The 23,277-nt window shown below is 39.1% G+C and overlaps 1 protein-coding gene across 1 annotated transcript in view; it reads right to left on the bottom strand.

The window, feature by feature from the left end:
* Positions 1–6,547, bottom strand: part of LOC148205282 (uncharacterized) — a 30,472-nt gene extending 23,925 nt beyond the window's left edge. The window contains exon 1 of the mRNA XM_088104190.1: positions 6,413–6,547. Within this exon, the coding sequence (XP_087960316.1) occupies positions 6,413–6,547 (135 nt within the window). The remainder of the gene's footprint in view (positions 1–6,412) is intronic.
* Positions 6,548–23,277: the final 16,730 nt, after the last annotated feature.

The raw sequence follows: 23,277 nt of genomic DNA, 5'->3' as shown, positions 1-23,277 counted from the left end.
GGCAAGTTGAAAGGGATGTGCCCCCACCAAAGTTAACTGGATCACACGTTTGGAGAAGAGTGAAAGACTATCCACAAGTCACTGAATCTGGTCAGAATAGGATAGAAGGGTTTGGAGAATGGCATAATTGGACTAAAAGAATCATATTCTGGGAACTTCCTTATTGGAAAGACAACTTGCTGAGACACAACCTCGATGTCATGCACACAGAAAAAAATTTCTTTGACAATGTCTTCAACACAGTTATGAATGTTATAGGTAAGACAAAAGATAATGAGAAAGCAAGAAAAGATTTACCTTTCTATTGTGGACGAAAATACTTAGAGTTGAAGGCGCAAGGTAACGGCCGATTATTTAAACCAAAAGCAAATTACACCATGTCAAAAGACGAGGCAAGAATAGTGTGTGGATGGATCAAAGAGCTTAGAATGCCAGATGGATATGCTTCTAACTTGTCCAGATGTGCCAATGTTCAGAGTGGAACTATTCAAGGGTTGAAGAGTCATGATTGTCATGTATTCCAGTGTACGGCTTGGACGGGAGAGTGTAGCTTCCAGTGTTGGTGTGCACTCGGTTATTGGAGAATGATGGTCCAGCTTGGATGGTGAATTTATTGAAGCATTTTATTTGGCTTAAAGCACACTTTGCACGGTGAAGAAGTGGTCCAGCACGTGATTAATTTTCTTCCTTTCTTTACTAGGATGAAGAAAACGCTGGCAGCAGAGAGCACACGGTCACATCATGGGAATTTATTCCCCTTGTCACGGTTGGCTGAATTGAATAAAGGAAGCACATTTTTCATTTTGGTTTCTAGAAACAAGAAACGCATATTAATTCAATTAGAGAAAGCACGGACAGAGAGAAGCCATTTCATTTCCTTTCTTTGGAAGCACACGTAATGCTTGGAGAATAAAGTCTAGATGATGGGACGTTTGGCAGCAATATAAATGCAAGTCTTTTATTTATTTGAGAGGAAGATTAGGTGGAAGAAGTGGTGTCACGGCTGGAAGAAAAGAGAATGGTTTTTGATTTATGCAATGAGAAGCTGATTTGGTGGGAGTAGGTAGTGTGCAGGGACGTTACGGCTTAGAGGAAAAGTAACTTGCTTTTGATTTTTTTTGGAATGAAAGGTAGATTAGGTGGAAGAAAGGGGTGTTACGTTTGGGAAGCAGAGAGATCATTTAGGATGGAGAAAGGGTGTCCACACTGTGGACGGTGCTTTATTATTGGTGGCGCATATTCGTTTTTGCTGGGAAGAACACGCTGCCACGGCTTGTGAGAGGGCACACGTGAAGTAATTTTGTTTTACAATTTCCATGCTTTATTCCAATGTGCATTTAATGTGTTAGCTCAATATTGCAATTTAATTTAAGAGCATTGAATGAGTTTTCTTATTTTAATTTAATGTTTTCATTTAATTTAGTTGTAATGTTAACTTTAGTGACCAACCGTTTTAATTCTACATTTACATTTGTGTTTATATTCGTGTTTTAATTTAGTCCATCTGCATTCACAAAAACACTTTCAAAAACCCCCCCAACTTCGTGTTTGACCTATTGACTGAACCAAATTTGGTCCTTGAGAGACCACCTAGGAGTCACTTCCTAGTTTATACTGCATTAATTTTGCAATCAACTTTTGTGTGAGGTGCGACCCTCTGGTGAACAATCCATTAAACTAATTGTCCCTCTTATTTTAGTATGTTCATTAATCAATGTTTGTTCTGTTTAATGTTACAGATGAAGGTGCAGTGGAAACCTGAACATGAAACACAGATACACAGAAATTTCCACATGAAAGCATCTCATCGGCTGTTAGAGATGTTTAGGGATGCTCGTAATGCAGGAGACCGCCCTTACTGGCTGGGCGAACAAATTTGGAACTCTTTACTGGCTCATTGGAATACAGTAGAGTTTCGCAATAAGTGTGCCAAGGCGCAGAAAAACAGAGCATCTGAAAAGGGTGGCACCCTGCATACTGGTGGGTCGATAACCATTCATGAGCATGCCATTCGTATGGTAAAATTTCATTCCCTAACTTTTTCTTTCATATATAAGTTATGTATTTTCTATTTCATATGTACACTTCTAATTGGAAATTATGTTACAGGCACAAGCTTTGGGACGGGTGGTCCATGTTGATGAGGTCTTTGCACAGACTCATGTAAGGAAGGGCACTAATCAATTCGTTGATGAAAGATCTCGGAAGACTCATGTAAGCAAATAACATTATTACTATTACTAATTTTTCATTTATGTTATATCATTCCCTAACATTGCAGTTAATGTTTCAATAGGAAGAATTTTCTACGAGACTTTCACAGGTTAGATCTGAACATGAGTCAGCTCCTACACCGAATGATGCCAGTAATGCAGAAGATGACATCCGTAGGACACAGTGCTGGGTCGACATCGTTGGTGGGAAGAAAAAGGGACGAGTGTACGGTGCAGGATAACTTGCTGCAAACTATACAGCATCGAGAGGAGGTACTCTGAAGCACCAACCTTCTTCTTCCACCACTGCTCCTGACGGGGTCGTTCTCCGCCTCACGCAGGCACTAGAGCAACGTGACTAGGAAATCACTGATCTGAGAGCAGAGTTTACAAACTTTAAGGCCCTGGTCATGAGAGTTTTGCCTGAAACTTCACAAGACGTACAAAATATCCCTTCGACCCAGCCACGACCCTCCTCGTCACCCGCTGCCCCTCAGCAGCCCATATCAGTCCAACCCTCATCAGTCCCACCCACACCAATCCAGCCATCAATAGAGGAGCAGGATGATGAAGATCATTCTGATGATAACTATGTACATTATTAGTTTCATTTTCTTATAACTTGTTATAGAAACATTTGGATATTAGAACATTTGGAGTTTAGATCATTTCGATGTTAGATCAACTGGGTGACTTTGGATGTTACAACATCATTATGTTACATTGTTTTATGTTTTAACTATAAATACATGTTCTATGGGTTAATGGATGTTCTATGGATATTGATCAATGATTGCATCTTTGAGATGCACATTATGCAGGTCTGTATGTGCTTGAAAACTTTTATGTAGGTCTGTTTGTGCTTAAAAACTGTTATGCAGGTCTGTTTATGTTGTTGGTTTCGCCAGAAATACAATTGTCCCTTACATTTCCCTCCAACTTACCGAAGGCTTTTGCCCTTCGGTAAATACCCACGTTAGGTAATTACAGAAGGCTTTTGCCCTTCGGAAATTACCGAAGGCTTCTGACCCTCGGTAATTACCGAAGGCTTCTGACCCACGGTAATTACCGAAGGCTTCTGCCCTTCGGAAATTACCGAGGGCTTTTGCCCCACGGTAATTACCGAAGGCTTCTGCCCTTCGGAAATTACCGAGGGCTTTTGCCCTTCGGAAATTACCGAAGGCTTTTCGCCCTCGGTAATTATCGAAGGGCAAAAGCCCTCGGTAATTGTTAGCGACAAGGGATTTACCGAGGGCTCATTGGCTGTCGATAAGCCGTCTGTAAATACCCTTTTCCGACGGCTTCTGACTTTTTCCGAGGGCTTTTGCCCTTCGGTAATGCCCTTCTTTTTTGTAGTGTTTAAAGATGCTCATAATCATGCTAGAAACTGTGATAAGTGTCAAAGAGCAGGGACAATTACTAGACGTCATGAGATGCCATTACAGGGCATTTTAGAGGTTGAAGTCTTTGATTGCTGGGGTATTGACTTTGTGGGACCCTTTGAGTGGATCAGATGAAATTGATTTCCCCAACAACATACTCATCCATTTAATTCATTCCGTGTTTGTTTTCCTCTTTTTCATTGGTCAAACTCATGCATACATGTTTAATTATCGCCTTTTGCATTTAAAACTACAAGAATTTGTTCACAAGTCTTAAATAATCAACAAATCATATAACTAACTAGGCCGTGAGTCCTTTGGGAGAACGATACTTGGTCTTACCGAGTTTATTACTTGATACGATTCGGTCACACTTGCCGAGCGTTAAATAAGTTTGTGGCGCCGTTTTTCGGTGTTCATAAATTTGTCATCATTAGCCCAGCCACATCACATGATGCTTGCTTATAAGTGTTTTTGATTATGGTTAAATGAAGGGAAAAGTTGATTCATGTGACATTGTAATAGTAGAGTGAATGAGTGAATATCTCCTATACACTTGTGTGTTTGAGTGAAACACTTTATCTAGTGAGGATAGATTCCATGAACACATAAGAACATATTTGCTTAGTTGATTGATCATTCATGATAATAGCATTTGTTGGATATTATGTGATTGAGTGAACACTAAAAGCATGTGCACATCTTGATTGAAGTCTTGGTGATGAGCTAAATTGAGTATTTACTTGTCTGGAAAGAAGGATTTTTAAATGTAGTGAACCATTGTATGGATTGGTGGAAGATTGAGTTACATCTTATTTGCTTGAGGACAAGCAAAGTTCTAAGTTTGGGGTTGTGATAACAATTGAAAAACTATTATTTTTATACTTAAAATTGACTTCAATTACAACCTTTATCACTTATAAATTAGCTTGAACTCATGATTTTGTTGAATTATTGGAAATAACAGAGTTGGACAGGTTTTATGCTTGATTTCCTTGTTTTTGCAGGTTTAAAGATGAATTTGATGAAAGAAGTGAAGTAGGAAAGAGATAGAGACAGAAAAGGACACAAAAAGTGCAAAGAAGAGAATCAGCAAGTACACCAATTACTGTTGAGCGGCACTTTTCAATACTCGTTGGCACCGATGAGGGGAAAAATGGCGCTGAGGGGAAGAATTGACACGCGCTACTACCGCTAAGCAGTATTTACCGCTAAGCGGCACTTTTCTGGGTTGGGCCTATTTTTTTGTATTTTTTAGAATAGTATATAAGCTTTAGGACGTCCTAGGGTTTGTATCTTTGGCTGGAACGAAGCAGAAACACACTCTTTCACCCCTTGGAGGAGGATTTTGGATGCTAAGGCTCCTTTCTCAACTTTCTATGGTTCTATCCTTCACTTTTCCATTGTATTTCATCTAGTTTCACCATGAATATGGTGAACTAAACTTATTTTGTTGTTGGGGAATCAATGTAAATCCTTAAGAAACTTTCTTGTATGGAATTTGTTCTTCAAGATCATTTTCATGATACATGCTTTCTTTCATTAATAGTTAGGGTTTTTCCTCTTTGCTCAAAGCATGCATTGTTTAACTCATTCGATGTCATGATTATTGGTTTTGTCGATATGGACACATACGAGGAAATCTAGATCTAGGGAATCTCTCCCATCACTATACTATAAACCTAGACATAGGAGTATGATAGTTGGTTGCTTTTAAGCTTCTGTTCACTATAATGCATGATTAATTGCTAGGGAGACAAGACATTGTAAACTAGTGATTATGATTAGGCTTTCTTCACCGAGACATTGGGTTTTAAGTAATTTAGAAAGTGGCATTAACATTAATGAAAAGAATGATGAATTCCTAAATACAAGAGAGTGGATAGGATGAAATTGATAAACCCCAACAACATATTCATCCATATATTTCAATTCACGTGTTTTGTTTCTTCTTGCCCATTGATCATCACATGCATACATATTTACTTTTCAGTCTATTGCATTTGAAACTTACAACAATTTGTTCACAAGTCTTAATTTATCAACAAAATCACACAATTGTCTAGGCCGTGAGTCCTTTGGGAGAATGATACTTGGTCTTACGAGGTTTATTACTTGATACGATTCGGTTACACTTGTCGAGCGTTAACAAGTTTCTGACTCCATTTTCGGGGATCGAAGATTTGTTCATCATCCATCCGCAGCTGAAAGCTTCAAAGTTAATGGGCACAGACTGAAGCCTTTCCTCAGCAATCCTTCTTTGTTGGACACAGTGGTGGAGGAGACGTCTTTGGTCGACCCCGCTTCTTTTTCCCTCTGACTCAGGGAGTTCTCTTTTCTCCTCCCTCCTCACTTTTATCGCACTTGTCTATATCTTTTGACTGTTCTGATTGTTAATCTGATGATTGTGACACACTGAGGACATTGTTTTCTTGGTAGTTTTTTATGCGTCTTGTGTACAGTTTTGCCTGTTTCTCTTGCTTTCTGGACTTTGTTTCGGTTGTAGACTTGTCATTTCTTTCACTTGATTGATACTTATTGGTTTGAAATCCTTTGCTTTCTTTGTATGGAAAGATGATTATGATGTTTGAGAGGTTGATTTGATTGTGACAAATTTGAACATATATGACCTGTTTGTAGCAACTTGGTGTCCTTTTTCTTTACAACCCCCATCAGTTGAGGATTCAATCTTCCTTGAGGTTGTCTCACTGGTTTAGCATCCTCCTCCAAAAGTATTCTATGCATGGAAAAAGAAGGGCTAATACCAGGAATATCTGCTACAGTCTAGCCTATTGCTCTCGGGTGGTCTCTAATAACCTGTAATAGTTGTTTTTCCTGCTCATCAGTAAGCAATGCAGATATAATAACAGGGAGTTTCCCATCCCTCTCAAGATAAGCATACTTCAAATGGGATGGTAAAAGTTTCAACTCCAAAATGGGTGGTTGTACCATAGATGGCAAAATTTTACAGCCTAAGGTAATCTCAGCCACCTCAACATCACACTCGGACGCCACAGACGTATCATCTATCAATACCGCGTCCTCAATATCACCTGCTCTACAGTTTTCTTTTTCGTCCAAAATTAGGCATAATATATTTGAAAAAGAAAAATTGTTTACAACATTACTTGATAAGTCAATACAAAACAAAGAATGATCTTTAATCTGGTGCTTCCCAGCTTCCAACACGTTGAACCACACCTTCTCGTCTCCTATCTCCATTGTCAATGATCCTGCATGCACATCTATCTTGGTTCATGCTGTCATCATGAAAGGTCTTCCCAAGATAATAGTTGTTGGATTGATTCCTTCATCATCCTTCATGTCCAATATATAGAAATTTGTAGGAAAAATTAACTTGTCTACTCGGACAAGGACGTCCTCAAGCACACTTGCTGGGTTAACTGTGCTACGATTGGCCAGTTGAATGACCACACCAGTAGTCTTAAGAGGTCCCAAAGATAGAGAAGTAAACACTGATAAAGGCATTACTTTTATGGAAGCCCCTAAATCTAGCATGGAATTGTCAAACTTTGAATTTCCAATAACACATGGAACAGAAAACATACCTGGATCCTTGTATTTTCGTGGTATTTCAATATGCTTCTTAATCAAAATTGACACGTTTCTTCTCAAATTCACAACCTCATTATCCCTACAACGCCTTCTATTTGTGCAAATTTCTTTCAAAAACTTGGCATATTTAGGAATTTGCTTAACAACATCTAGCAAAGGAATATTGATCTCCACCTTCTTGAAAATATTTAAAATCTCTTGGTTTAATTCCTCCATTTTTTTGTTTCTCGGCTTCTACCGATTTGGATATGGAGGAGGTAGAGAATAAGAAGAAGATGAAGTTTTAGAAGAAGAGTTAGAGGATACTAACCTGGATTTATCAGTGGTAGTCTCAGGTGATGGTTCACTTGATCCTCCATTGTCATCAATTTGCGCTCCTTCTTTCTCCTTATCTTCGTCCTCTTGGGCTCCTTCAGGACCTTTTACTTGCTTTTCCGTTCTCAAAGTAATAGCACTTACATTTTGCGGGTTGATCACTGTTTGTGCAGGTAGTTTATTTGACTCCTTAGCCTCTAATTTTTCCACCCTCTAAGTCAACTCTACAATTGATTTCTTGATTTCTGAATTTTGCTCAAGTATTGTTTTCATGAAATCTTGTAGTGACATTTCCGGTTGAGGTTGCTGCCTGATGAGTCAATATTTTCTCAATTTCACTTAGCTTATTGTACCGAATTTAATCAGGGAATTGTGCTTAAATGTCCAGTATTTTCCCATTTTTCTTAATTGTGTTTAATTTGATCGGAAATTCAAATTTTAATTAATTTGAATTATTTGAGCTAATTATTTGCATTATTAATTGTAGGGAAATTGTTGGATAAATTTTGGAACATTTGGAGGTCAAAAGAAAGATGCCACATCAAATATATTTTAAAATAAAATGAAAGAGAGGTGTGGATTTAAATTGGGGGGTGCACATTGAGAAGCTGGATTCGTTTGGAGAGGTGCACACGGTGAGCAGCCACGCGTCCTAAAATGTTTCTTCATTTTAAAGCAGCCACATGCCATAGGTCACGGCCCACATAATGGAAAAGAGGTGCAGATTTTAATTCTCGGTGCTTTCCACTCTACACATAAACTTTTGACTTTTCAATTGGAGATGAGAAGCAACTCTCGGTGTGTGCTTATTGGAGGGGCCCTCATGGTTTTGCTACAAAATTAAAAGCACACGGCCTAGGGCCCATGAAGCAGCATAGGAGCAGGTGGTGTCACGGTTTGGGCCATTCAATTCTTCTAGAGAAGAGGCCTTCACACGTTCCAGCAGTAGGGGCTGTAGCTGGACAGCAAGCACACAGAACTGTAAGGGTGCACATCCAGCTTTCAAATGGAAAAGAATTCCACACGTTCACGGTGCATTCAGCAACTTAGAGAGATTCGGCCCACACTTGGCAGCACCCACGGTCCCATTTTGTTTGGCACGGTCCAGCAAATTTTGGAAAGGAATCCACGTCCAGCTTGGAGAGAATGGAGGGAAGCGGTCCAGAGTTGAATGGAGAGGTGCACCTAGCACATTAACGCCCAGCAGAGGCACGAGGAGAACACACAGCCGCCACAGTAGAAAGGAGTGTGACCTAACGGGGGAACAGCTACCAGCTTCACGAGAGTTTTCCTTGGAGCAAATTTTTTTTCATATATTGTAGAAATGGAAGGTTACGGGTGACGGCCTGGACGGGTTTGATGTGCACACTTGGAAGCTCCAGCCGCCACTCTCTCTCATTTTATTTTCCAGCTGCCGTGGATGGCTCTTTGCTTTGCTTTTGAATGTTATTTTGAGGGCATTTTAATGCTTATGCCTGAACTGAGTTTTTTTTTTACGTTGTCACAATGGATGAGAAATGAAGCACATTTACTTCTCCGTTTAGTATTCTTTTTGCAAGCGCAAAGGGATGAATGAAACATCTTGGTTTTTATTCCAGTAGGGAAATCAGTTTTTCTTTTCTTTCTTTAGACAGTAGCAACACAAATGTTTTCTTCTTTCTTTTGGATAAGTGTGGATGATGAGCTGAGAGAGAAATGGAGCAGTGATAGAGAATGAACATACGGGAATGGTGACTCTCGGCTTGCTGGAAGAAAAGTGAAGCGTGACTCACTTTGCATGAAGAGATGGAACGGTGATTGACTTTAGGAGAGTATTTCTATTAACTTAGCTGGAGTAGAGAATGAAAGGTGGACACTTGGAAAGAAGAGCACGGTGTAGTGTTTCTTTCGGTTTGGAGCACAAGCATGGGAGCGTCCTGGAATGAAGCGGTAATGAGTTTTTAATTTCTTTCTTGGAGAAAGAAGTGAAATGGTGACACGTTTAGGAAGCACGCAAGGGGGAGAGAGTGGTATGCGGCTGCTGTGAAGGTGGATGGTGTCTTTAATTTTATTCAGAGAATAAAAAGAGTGGATTAGGATAAAGTATAGGGTGATGGGACATTTGGCAGAAATTGTTGGAGGATGAAGAAGTGATTTAAATGTGGTAGGTAGGAGCTGGATGAGCACGGTCACGTGGAGCTCTCGGAGGGCAGATTCATTTTCTTTTTAGAAGCGCACAGTGATTGATGATTTCACTTGGAGAAGTTGGCTGATTTCATTTTTATCTTTACTGTTCATGAATTTACTTTTAAGTGTTATGTGCGTGAATGATATGCGTTGGGGAATGTCTTCAATCAGCAATTTATTTCTTTACCTCAATAGTTGCATTTAATAGCTGAATTGCATTTGCTGAAGTGTCTACTGCATCCTAAGTGGTTAACGCCCTTTTTTCCAATTAAAGTTTAGTCTCGCTACATGTGCTCATGAATCGTGTTTTCATTCCAACTATTTTACTTTCGCTAAATTGTGCTTCTGTTGATGCGTTGAATTCAATAGTGTTAGATGAGTTTTCAGATTTTTCTAGTGCATTTAAATTAGTTCACACATCTTGCTTTAGGACCATTCAGTTTACTCTCTTTATTTAATTTAATGTTTTCAATTGTATTCGGTTGTGTTTAATTTTAATTTTAGCTTTAAGTTTTTCCGCAACAAAAAAAAAATCACAAACCCCCCCCCCCACTATGTGTTTGACCTAAGACTCGAACCACATTTGGTCCTTGAGAGACGACCTAGGAGTCACTTCCTAGTCTATACTGCATTCTTATATGCACAACTTTTGTTGTGAGGTCATTTTGTTGAGAGGGTCGCACCTCCCACAAAAGTTGTGCATAAAAGAATGCAGTACAGTGCTAGGAAATGACTCCTAGGTCGTCTCTCAAGGACCAAATGCGGTTCAGTTTCAGGTCAACACGTAAAGGGGGGGTTTTGTGAAAGTTTGTTTGTGGATGAAATTAAAAAGCGCCGAATTAAAATTTTAAAACAGTAAAATGAAAGAAAATAAAACTTATGACCCATTCATCTACCAAAAGAAATTAAACATTGCAAATGCTTATAAAAAACTACCTCCTTAGCCGTGACACATCCATGTATTCAATCCAAAGAAAATTAAAATAATTTACATGCTTTTCTTGGTTACTCCTTACGTGAATGGTGCACTTCCAACATCTTATTTTATTTTAATCACCACAGGCTCCACTTATTTCCCAAAAGCATTTGAAATGAAAGCTATCACCGTGTTCAACTATACCACTAAAGAAAGTCACCATCCTAAGTAATTAAAACCCTTCATATGTGACAACACACCACTTTCTCCTTACTAAACCGTGACACCACATCTCCAACGTATCCTACTTCTTTTCCCAAATAAAAATTCCACACCTCTGCACCATGCTTCTAGACAATTCTTTTCTGATTTTTAAAGATTGATATGTGTGCAAAATGCCGTGACCACTTCCTACACATATTATACTTTATTCTAGCAAAACCAAAGACTTAATCTTCCCTTGAAGCAATTGAACAAATATTATACTCTTTCCACTCCAGCAATTATTTAGTTCAACCGTGTAGAAGTGACAAAGCTCATGGAATAAAACAAAGATACAAGAAACAAACGAAACATTAAATGCAATTCAAAATGAAATGGCATTAGATGAAAGCGTTAACAGCAAATGAACAAGGCTACTTCGGTTAATGCTTTCCAAGGTGTAAAATAATAATAAAATGATTCTTGGTTCAAGCATTAAAGATACAAACAAAACCCATTCAAGCTAGGCTCCATTCCATTGTGCTGACAGAGAAACTAAACCAGAAGCTCTTACTTAGCGGCAACTAAACGCATTTCTCCTCTCCTTGCTCTCCAACAAGTTTGTTTTCCTCCAGAGAACTCCAGCCAAGAGAGTAGTATCCAGACCCCAAGGTGGCGGCTGGGCTCTCCTCTCTTGGCTGGAGTTCTCTGGAGGAAAACAAACTTGTTGGAGAGCAAGGAGAGGAGAAATGCGTTTAGTTGCCGCTAAGTAAGAGCTTCTGGTTTAGTTTCTCTGTCAGCACAATGGAATGGAGCCTAGCTTGAATGGGTTTTGTTTGTATCTTTAATGCTTGAACCAAGAATCATTTTATTATTATTTTACACCTTGGAAAGCATTAACCGAAGTAGCCTTGTTCATTTGCTATTAACGCTTTCATCTAATGCCATTTCATTTTGAATTGCATTTAATGTTTCGTTTGTTTCTTGTATCTTTGTTTTATTCCATGAGCTTTGTCACTTCTACACGGTTGAACTAAATAATTGCTGGAGTGGAAAGAGTATAATATTTGTTCAATTGCTTCAAGGGAAGATTAAGTCTTTGGTTTTGCTAGAATAAAGTATAATATGTGTAGGAAGTGGTCACGACATTTTGCACACATATCAATCTTTAAAAATCAGAAAAGAATTGTCTAGAAGCATGGTGCAGAGGTGTGGAATTTTTATTTGGGAAAAGAAGTAGGATACGTTGGAGATGTGGTGTCACGGTTTAGTAAGGAGAAAGTGGTGTGTTGTCACATATGAAGGGTTTTAATTACTTAGGATGGTGACTTTCTTTAGTGGTATAGTTGAACACGGTGATAGCTTTCATTTCAAATGCTTTTGGGAAATAAGTGGAGCCTGTGGTGATTAAAATAAAATAAGATGTTGGAAGTGCACCATTCACGTAAGGAGTAACCAAGAAAAGCATGTAAATTATTATAATTTTCTTTGGATTGAATACATGGATGTGTCACGGCTAAGGAGGTAGTTTTTTATAAGCATTTGCAATGTTTAATTTCTTTTGGTAGATGAATGGGTCATAAGTTTTATTTTCTTTCATTTTACTGTTTTAAAATTTTAATTCGGCGCTTTTTAATTTCATCCACAAACAAACTTTCACAAAACCCCCCCTTTACGTGTTGACCTGAAACTGAACCGCATTTGGTCCTTGAGAGACGACCTAGGAGTAATTTCCTAGCACTGTACTGCATTCTTTTATGCACAACTTTTGTGGGAGGTGCGACCCTCTCAACAAAATGGCGCCGTTGCCGGGGACCAATGGTTCGGTCTTAGGTCTTTCTGTTGTGTTAGTATGTGTTGTGTTTTGTCTTGTGTTGTGATGTGACGTGACGTGATGTTCTGTTGTGTGTGTGTGTGTTGCATGTATAAATGTGTTGTGTTTTATTTGTTTCGTGATTTTTAGTATTATTCTTTTTCCATGTCTACCTATTTTGATTTCGTGAATACTGCTTGTTTTGCTAGTGCCTCTGATTATGATTCTCCTTCTGCATGTTACTCTGATTGTAATTCATATTCTGCTGATTTCTATGTTGAGAACAATATGACTCATCCTCTAATTTATGAGAGTGCTCTTTGTGAGCCGGTTTCACTTAAGGAGGATGATCTTCATTGCGATCTCACCCCTGGACTGATACATTTGTTGCCTAAGTTTCATGGTTTTGCAGGAGAATGCCCACACAGACATTTGGAGGAGCTCCACATCATGTGCTCTTCAATGAAGCCTCCAGATGTCCCTCTTGATTACATTTTCTTGAGCGCATTTCCGCATTCATTACAAGGAGCAGCTAAGGATTGGAAAGACTCTCTTCCTCTGAGATCCGTTACCGATTGGGGATATCTTGAGCACCAGTTTCTGAGCAAATTTTCCCCTGTGCAATATGCTTACAGCAACGGTCTTGGATGGAATGACCCTACATTGGGATGGTATGATGCTCCACAGCATCAATATCAAGAACCACCATTCCAGAGTACTTTTATGCCTCCACCAGTCCAGCAATACCAAAGTCAGCAATATGATGCTCCTGCCCAAATAACTCCTCAGCCTTCTACTTCTGAGCCTACATTGCAGGAGTTGTTGGAGCAGATGACCATGCAGAACCTTCAGTTTCGGTAAGAGAACATGCAGTTCCAGCAAGAAATAGGAGCTGCCATTCAGAGTATGACTGATCAGATAGGGCAGATGGCCACTCAACTCACTGAGGAACAGTCTCAAGATTCAGAGTTACCATTTCAGACTGTTCAGATTCCAGATGATGATGATAGTGGCATCAACATAGAAGATGGGGAGAAGAGTCATGAACTTACTATGGTGCCATCTACTTTCCCATCATCCTATGTCCCTACTCTTGCACCTGAGGAGAGTGATGAGTATTTTGAGGAGCAGGCAGGTATAAGCAGCAATTTTGAGCCAGGTAGACCATTTTCATCCTCCACCACTATTCCAATCTTTAGGGAAGTGGAGGTAAACATACCTCAAATTGATTATTCTGTTGATGATTGTGCGATGCATGATTATGATGTTGATAGGTGTGTTGATGATTATATTGTTGATGAGTCTGTTCTTAATTGTCCTTCTCTGCATGATGAGAACCACTTTTTGCTATCACATCCAAATGTTTATTCTCCATGCACTGAACATGAATCTGAGTCTGTTGTTGATATTGCTTTTGAATTTGAAATTGATTCATGTTCTGAGAGTATATCTGTTGTTCAGCCTGTTACACTGGGATTGGGTGTTATACCCCTGCATATCATTTGTTTGGAAACACATCGCACTAACCATGTTGTAGGAGGTACACATGAATTTGATAGACAAACACCCACAGTGGAAAATAAAGGTGCTAACACTGACAAAAGCTTCAAGATCAATAGGCACCAGCTGAACCTGCTCATCAACAATCTTTGCTTCTTAAATCCAGCTGTGGATGATATCTCCCTACTAGATCAAATCTGGAGGATGAAGCAGTTCGTCCTCAAAACCTTCTTGCTGGATACTGTGGTGGAAGACATCTCCCTGAAAGTCCAAAATTGGCAACTGCCACCATGATCAGGGGAGTTTTCTTTTTCTCTTCTCCCCCTTTCCCTACTTTTATTGCACTTGTCCATGATCTGTTGACTATTCTGATTGTTTGATCTGCTGATTGTGACACATTGAGGACACTGTGTAGTTTAAGTGTGGTCTATTGGGGGAGATTCTGATTTTTCTTTGATAGTTTTTGTTTTCCGTGTTAAATTTTTTCTTTTCTAGGTAGTTTTTGTTTTGTTTTGTGTACAGTTTTACATGTTTCTCTTGATTTCTGGACTTTGTTTGGGTTGTAAATATGTCTTCCACTTCATTGATACTCTGATTGGTTGGAAATCCTTGCTTTTCTCTGCTTGGAAGATGATTATGATTTTTGAGAGTTGAATTGATTGTGACAGAATTACCTTGTGTGAGATTTGAGCCACTTTATGTTCTTTCTTGTGTGTGATATGTCTCTTGATTGCTTGCGCATATGCCTTGGCTTGACTCTTGTTGATAACTCTTGATTGATATGCATGTTTGGAAGTGATAAAGGCAGTTTTGTTTTTTAGCCTCTCTAGCCGAATAAGCTTACCCTGCTCTGATTCTTTGAAAACCCTTTTTGAGCCTATACTTTCCTCATTTCTTTGTTTTGAAGCTCATACACTGGCCCTAAGTGAAAAACCATGATTACCTTAACCTTAGGGAATTTTGGAGCTTTGGAAGTGTTTTGGGAACAAGTGTGGTCTCCTTAGGGATTCTTATGAGTTGGCTAGTTGGTCCCTCTTCTTGTGTTGTTGTTGTAAATATATGTGTATCTTGTCTCTTGAAATTGTGTGCTGAATAGAGAAAAGAAAAGAGACAAGATGAAAAAAAAAAGAGAGCAGAAAAATAGTGAAAAAAAAATGTGAATAATTGTGAATAATGGAGTCAAGAAGAGGATGGAGTTAGAGGTTGTGGGTGTGTTTGAATGTGTTTACACTTGTTCCCCATTGCTCCTCTGTTCCTTATGGTTTGTAGCTTCTTATCCAGATATATCATGCCTTGTCCTTGGCCCCATTACAACCATGAAAAGACCTTTTGATTTAAACATGCGTATGTGCTTGAGTGTTGATATTAGAGGCTTGCCAAGTCTGTTTGTGATTGCTTTCTTGAGTGCATTGAGTGACATTGATTTACCTTAAACACTTGAGAGAAACACTGATTGTGTGCACCTGTGAGGCTCTGTTGCTTTTGATTCATCTCTTGAACTGATTGATAATTTTGCCATGCTTGGAAGTGCTTGGATGATTTCATGAGTATCTGATTTCCTTGATTTTGTGTTGGATATTGTCTACTTCCCTTCTTGGTCCAGATTCATTGAGAATTGTGTAATTTTGTTCTTGTCCTAGTTAGTGTTTGTTTTCTGTGTGCTGAGTTTGTGTCACTTCCCTAATGTCCTTTGAACTATTCCTTGATCTGCGTCTTGATTTTGCCCGGGAGTGCAAAAGACTAAGTGTGGTCTATTTTGATGAGTCAATATTTTCTCAATTTCACTTAGCTTATTGTACCGAATTTAATAAGGGAATTGTGCTTAAATGTCCAGTATTTTCCCATTTTTCTTAATTGTGTTTAATTTGATCGGAAATTCAAATTTTAATTAATTTGAATTATTTGAGCTAATTATTTGCATTATTAATTGTAGGGAAATTGTTGGATAAATTTTGGAACATTTGGAGGTCAAAAGAAAGATGCCACATCAAATATATTTTAAAATAAAATGAAAGAGAGGTGTGGATTTAAATTGGGGGGTGCACATTGAGAAGCTGGATTCGTTTGGAGAGGTGCACACGGTGAGCAGCCACGCGTCCTAAAATGTTTCTTCATTTTAAAGCAGCCACATGCCATAGGTCACGGCCCACATAATGGAAAAGAGGTGCAGATTTTAATTCTCGGTGCTTTCCACTCTACACATAAACTTTTGACTTTTCAATTGGAGATGAGAAGCAACTCTCGGTGTGTGCTTATTGGAGGGGCCCTCATGGTTTTGCTACAAAATTAAAAGCACACGGCCTAGGGCCCATGAAGCAGCATAGGAGCAAGTGGTGTCACGGTTTGGGCCATTCAATTCTTCTAGAGAAGAGGCCTTCACACGTTCCAGCAGTAGGGGCTGTAGCTGGACAGCAAGCACACGGAACTGTAAGGGTGCACATCCAGCTTTCAAATGGAAAAGAATTCCACATGTTCACGGTGCATTCAGCAACTTGGAGAGATTCGGCCCACACTTGGCAGCACCCACGGTCCCATTTTGTTTGGCACGGTCCAGCAAATTTTGGAAAGGAATCCACGTCCAGCTTGGAGAGAATGGACGGAAGCGGTCCAGAGTTGAATGGAGAGGTGCACCTAGCACATTAACGCCCAGCAGAGGCACGAGGAGAACACACAGCCGCCACAGTAGAAAGGAGTGTGACCTAACGGGGGAACACCTACCAGCTTCACGAGAGTTTTCCTTGGAGCAAATTTTTTTTCATATATTGTAGAAATGGAAGGTTACGGGTGACGGCCTGGACGTGTTTGATGTGCACACTTGGAAGCTCCAGCCGCCACTCTCTCTCATTTTATTTTCCAGCTGCCGTGGATGGCTCTTTGCTTTGCTTTTGAATGTTATTTTGAGGGCATTTTAATGCTTATGCTTGAACTGAGTTTTTTTTTACGTTGTCACAATGGATGAGAAATGAAGCACATTTACTTCTCCGTTTAGTATTCTTTTTGCAAGCACAAAGGGATGAATGAAACATCTTGGTTTTCATTCCAGTAGGGAAATCAGTTTTTCTTTTCTTTCTTTAGACAGTAGCAACACAAATGTTTTCTTCTTTCTTTTGGATAAGTGTGGATGATGAGCTGAGAGAGAAATGGAGCGGTGATAGAGAATGAACATACGGGAATGGTGACTCTCGGCTTGCTGGAAGAAAAGTGAAGCGTGACTCACTTTGCATGAAGAGATGGAACGGTGATTGACTTTAGGAGAGTATTTCTATTAGCTTAGCTGGAGTAGAGAATGAAAGGTGGACACTTGGAAAGAAGAGCACGGTGTAGTGTTTCTTTCGGTTTGGAGCACAAGCATGGGAGCGTCCTGGAATGAAGCGGTAATGAGTTTTTAATTTCTTTCTTGGAGAAAGAAGTGATATGGTGACACGTTTAGGAAGCACGCAAGGGGGAGAGAGTGGTATGCGGCTGCTGTGAAGGTGGATGGTGTCTTTAATTTTATTCAGAGAATAAAAAGAGTGGATTAGGATAAAGTATAGGGTGATGGGACATTTGGCAGAAATTGTTGGAGGATGAAGAAGTGATTTAAATGTGGTAGGTAGGAGCTGGATGAGCACGGTCACGTGGAGCTCTCGGAGGGCAGATTCATTTTCTTTTTAGAAGCGCACAGTGATTGATGATTTCACTTGGAGAAGTTGGCTGATTTCATTTTTATCTTTACTGTTCATGAATTTACTTTTAAGTGTTATGTGCGTGAATGATATGCGTTGGGGAATGTCTTCAATCAGCAATTTATTTCTTTACCTCAATAGTTGCATTTAATAGCTGAATTGCATTTGCTGAAGTGTCTACTGCATCCTAAGTGGTTAACGCCCTTTTTTCCAATTAAAGTTTAGTCTCGCTACATGTGCTCATGAATCGTGTTTTCATTCCAACTATTTTACTTTCGCTAAATTGTGCTTCTGTTGATGCGTTGAATTCAATAGTGTTAGATGAGTTTTCAGATTTTTCTAGTGCATTTAAATTAGTTCACACATCTTGCTTTAGGACCATTCAGTTTACTCTCTTTATTTAATTTAATGTTTTCAATTGTATTCGGTTGTGTTTAATTTTAATTTTAGCTTTAAGTTTTTCCGCAACAAAAAAAAATCACAAACCCCCCCCCCCCACTATGTGTTTGACCTAAGACTCGAACCACATTTGGTCCTTGAGAGACTACCTAGGAGTCACTTCCTAGTCTATACTGCATTCTTATATGCACAACTTTTGTGGGAGGTGCGGCCCTCACAACACTGCCTTTGTTGAGGTGGAACATAATGTTGTTTATTCTGTTGATACCTATTGGAGGATGAGTCATGATAATTTTGGTATGGTCTATGTCCTCCAATCATGTTTGCAACAAAAGCTTGAGATGGGTTTTCCACAGTGGTTTCCACCAAGCTAGGACATTCATCAGTATAATGGTTAGTTGAAATGCAAATTCCACACTTCTTAGCAATTTGTGGAGTTGAGGTTTTAAACAAACTTGCAATCTCGTCGAGTTTGCTTTCTAGCTTATTCAATCTTTCATCTATCCTCTTTCCATCATCTGCACCATTATCAATTTCATGCAGTCCCTTCAACAAAGTAACTGGATTTTCTCTTGTGCCATACTGTTGATTGTCTACTGCCTTCCGTTCTATTAGATCTATACCATCTTCTAGTGACCTGTCTAAGAAAGATCCTCCGCTTGCAACATCTGCCCATGACCTATCAGTAGGACTTAAGCCTTCATAAAAGCTTAAAATAAAATCTTCCATTTGGAGTTGAGGGCATGAAGAACATAGTTTTTTGAATCCTTCCCAATACTCACTAAGATTCTCTTTATCTCTCTGTCTTATATCTTGTATTTCTCTGCGGATAGCTGATAATCTAGATGCAGGAAAATACTTCTCAAGAAAGAGTCTTTCAATAGTTTCCCAATTTGTAATACGTGCAGAGAGATAATACCACCAATCTTGAGCTGCTCCTTGAAGAGTAAATGGAAAAGCTCTCATTTTAAGGCTCTCTATTGTGATCCTGGGAGATCTAAAATTTTCACACAACATGTGAAATTGTCTCAAGTGCTTGTGTGGATTCTCCCTTGATAACCCATTGAACTTTGGTAAGGCATTTAACAGGTCAGGTCTCAACTCCCACTCCTCATTAGGGTATTCAATGTTACTTCGGATAGTTGTATTGTGGGAGGTGGCTAACTGTCTGATGGTTCTTTGTGCCATATTGTTTGGGTTAGGATCAGGTAAAGGATTTGATGATATGTTTATGACTGGAGATAATGAAGGTGGTATGACTTCAGATGTAGGAAGTGTTCCCTCAGTAGAACACCCAAATTTCAAACTTCTTCGCAACTTACACAAATTCCTTTCGACTTTCAGGTTAATTTGATAAAATTCTCCCAGGTTAGCTTGATAACAGTTGAAAAACTGTTATTTTTATGATTAAAATTGACACTAAAAGTAACCTTTACACTTAGAAACTAGCTTGAAATCATGCTTTTCTTTATATTTTTGGAAATAAGAGAGCTGGACAGGTTTATGCTTGATTTCAGTGTTTTTGTGCAGGTTTTAAGGTGAATTTGGTGAAAGAAGTGAAGAAGGAGAGAGATGAAATCAGAAAAGACAACAAAAAGTGCAAAAAGGAGAAGCCGAAGTCACCGCTCAGCGGCAGTTTACCGCTGAGCGGCACTCAGGAGCTTGCGGGAGGTCCGCTGAGGGGCAAAATGGCCGCTGAGGGGAGAAAACAAGTCACGCACTCACCGCTGAGCGGTATTTTACCGCTGAGCGGCACTCTGGAAGTCACGTCAGGACCGCTGAGGGGCAAAATGGCCGCTGAGGGGAGAAAACAAGTCACGCACTCACCGCTGAGCGGTAATTTACCGCTGAGCGGCACTCTAATGGGCTTGGACTTGACTTTTTGTAATTTACGAATGATACATAAGCTTTAGGGTTTCCTAGGGTTAGGTATCTCTGGCTGGAACGAAGAAAGCACTCTCTCTTCCACCCCTTTGAAGGAGGATCTTGGATGCTGAGGCTTCCTCTTCACCTTTTTAGGATTTATTCTTTCATTCTTTCATTGTAATTCACTTAGGTTCACCATGAATATGGTGAACTAAACTCTGTATGTTTGTTGGGGAATCAATGTAGTCTTGTGAAACTCTCATATATGGAATCTGTTTTTACATCTTTTAATTAAGACTTATGCTTTCTTTCATCATTAGTTAGGGTTTTTCCTCTTTGCTTAATGCTTGCATTGTTTAACTCATTCGATGCATGATAATTGGTTTTGTCGATACGGGCACGTACGGGGAAGTCTAGATCCGGGGAATTTCTCCCAATTTTATATTGGTTGTCGTTAAGCTCCTGTACTTATGAACTGATCATTAGGAATGCTAGGAATTGTATGAACTCGTGATTAGGGAGAAGCCTTCTGGAAAGGTACATTAGAGAGTGGCATTAACAATGATGATGTGATTGTTGAATTCCTTAAAATATATGAGAGTGGATAAGATGAAATTGAACCCCAACAACATATTCATATCTATATTTCATTGAAAGTGTTTATCCTTTGATTTTTGCCATTGATCAAAATTCATGCATACATGTTTATTTTCTGTCTTGCATTTTAAACCCCGAATATTTCGTTTGTAAGTCTTAGTTAATCAAGAAACCACATAACTAAACTAGGTCGTGAGTCCTTTTGGGAAGAACGATACTTGGTCTTACCAAGTTTTATTACTTGAACGATTCGGTCATACTTGCCGATGTTAATCAAGTTTGTGACATCATAATTTGGTGTTCATAAATTTGTCCATCATGTTTTTGGCGCCATTGCCGGGGACTAGTGGTTTAACTGGTTAATTTGTGTGATTATTGATTATCTTTGACTTATTTTTTTTATTTTATTTTTAAATTTCGAATTTTTATTTTTTTTTATTTTTTTTTATTTTCTGAATATTATATCTTCTCTTATATCTTTTTGTGCTAACCAAACTTTTTCTAGGGTTTTGTGTTCTTGTGTATGCAGGAGGCAATTCGAACTAGGAGCAAGAAAACAACAGAACCTCTGCTTGAAGGATTAGAAGACAGTAGACGGAGGAGAAGAATCAGAACATCTAGAGAACTTTTCCCTCCTCCGGAAACTCTGTTGCAACCATCACCACAAGGTTCTGACTATAGCACAGAAAATATGGAGAATAATAATATCAGAAGAACTCTTGCTGATTACACCAATGTAGCTGGACCTCAACATTTTAACAGCATAGCTAGACCTAGAGTCAATGCAGCCAATATGGAGGTCAAACCAGCATTGATCCAACTGGTGAAGAGTAATCAATTCAATGGGTTATCTCATGAAAGCCCATATGAGCACCTTACTACATTTAATGAAATTTGCAACACAGTGAAAATCAATGGGGTGCCAGACGAAGCAATCAAACTTAGTTTGTTTCCTTTCTCATTGGGAGGCAATGCTAAGCTTTGGTTGAACTCTTTTCCAGAAGGAAGTTTCACAGAGTGGGAAGCAGTGGTAACAAAGTTTTTGAACAAATACTTTCCACAATCAAAGGTGACAAAAGGCAAGCAAGAGATATCTTCATTTAAGCAGGGCATGGAAGAATCACTGGGGCATGCATGGGATAGATACAAAAGTCTGCTAAGAAAAACACCCACGCATGGCTTTGAAGAACAGGAAGTAGTCTTAACTTTCCTTGGGGGGCTTGGTTCACAAACCAAGATGATGCTTGATGCCTCAGCAGGAGGCAATATTAAATGGAAAACTCCAGAGGAAGCTATAGAAATCATTGACAACATGGCTACTAGTGATAATGAGCTCAACAGTGAAAGAGGAGTTCCTATGCAACAAAAAGGGGTTCTCCAATTACAGACCCATGATGCCTTGCTAGCTCAAAATAAAATTCTAACTCAACAGCTGGAGACTCTGACTAAAACTCTTGCACAATTACCTAAAGAGTTGAAAACTGTTGCACAGGTACAAACCCAGTTGTGCGAATTATGTGGAGGTGATCATATCAATGGTCAATGTGCTTTTCCAGTGGAAGCCTTGGAGGATGTTAATTTCATGGCTAATCAATTTCCATACCGTCAAGGGAATTACAATCAAGGATGGAAACCACATCCAAGCATTGGTCAAGGACAAACTGGGCAAGCAAATCAATATAATAAGCAGCAGCAACAACCAACCTTTTGGCAGCAGTTATCTATGCTTAATGAAAAATCAACAAGGTTGGAAGAAACTCTTCAGCAATTCATACAGAAAATCGAATCTTCTCAAAAGAGCACTGAAGCTGCTATAAAGAATTTGGAGATTCAAATGGGTCAGATTACCAAGCAATTGGAAGAAAGGCCAAATAGAAATTTTGGGGCTAATACTGAGGTTAACCCTAGAGAAGAGTGCAAAGTGGTAAAGAGTGTGAATGAAGAGATAATTGAGTTAGAAGAAGAAGAAACAGAAGAAAGAAGAGAAATAGAGAGCAAAAACAATTTTCCTTTTCCAATAAATCAAGAGAAACAAATGGACTTCACAGAATTATTCAGAATGGTGGATAATAAAGCACCTTGGGAACAGATTTTACAGAAAATTGCAGTTTACACAAAATCTGATGAAGAAATTTCTACAAAGAAGAGACGTAGAGATGATGAGGCAAAAAAGTGTATAACTGTTAAGAAAGAGTCATTCCCTCCTAAAGCGTCATATCCAGGCAGTTTTTCTATCCCTTGTACTATAGGGAAGAAAAAGGTAAAGAAAGCTCTCCTTGATTTAGGTTCAAGTGTTAACTTGATACCTTATTCTTTACTGGAGCAAATCGGCAATGTTAAAATGAAACATGCAAAGATTAAAATAGTAATGGCCGATGGATCTTCAAAGGAGCCATGTGGGATTGTAGAGGACATTATAGTTTGTGTTGGCAAACTTCAGTTCTTGGCAGACTTTGTGGTGATGAAGATGGAGACTGAGAAGATACCTATCATACTTGGAAGACCGTTTATGAAAACGGCCAGGGCTATCATAGACGTAAATGAAGGTATAGTGGTGCTCCAGGATAGAGAGGAGAGAGTGGTGGTAGATGTTTTCAAAGATGAGATGCAAGCAAAGGAGGAAGAAGCTAGTTATAAAGCTGCATTTCGAGATGCACCCATGACTAGC

The sequence above is a fragment of the Vigna umbellata genome, chromosome 1, assembly GCF_029865625.1.
Source record: "Vigna umbellata cultivar VRB3 chromosome 1, Vumbellata_1.0, whole genome shotgun sequence".
NCBI lineage: Eukaryota > Viridiplantae > Streptophyta > Magnoliopsida > Fabales > Fabaceae > Vigna > Vigna umbellata.
The sequence above is the reverse complement of the archived record's forward strand: the minus strand, read 5'-3'. Positions and strand labels throughout refer to the sequence as shown.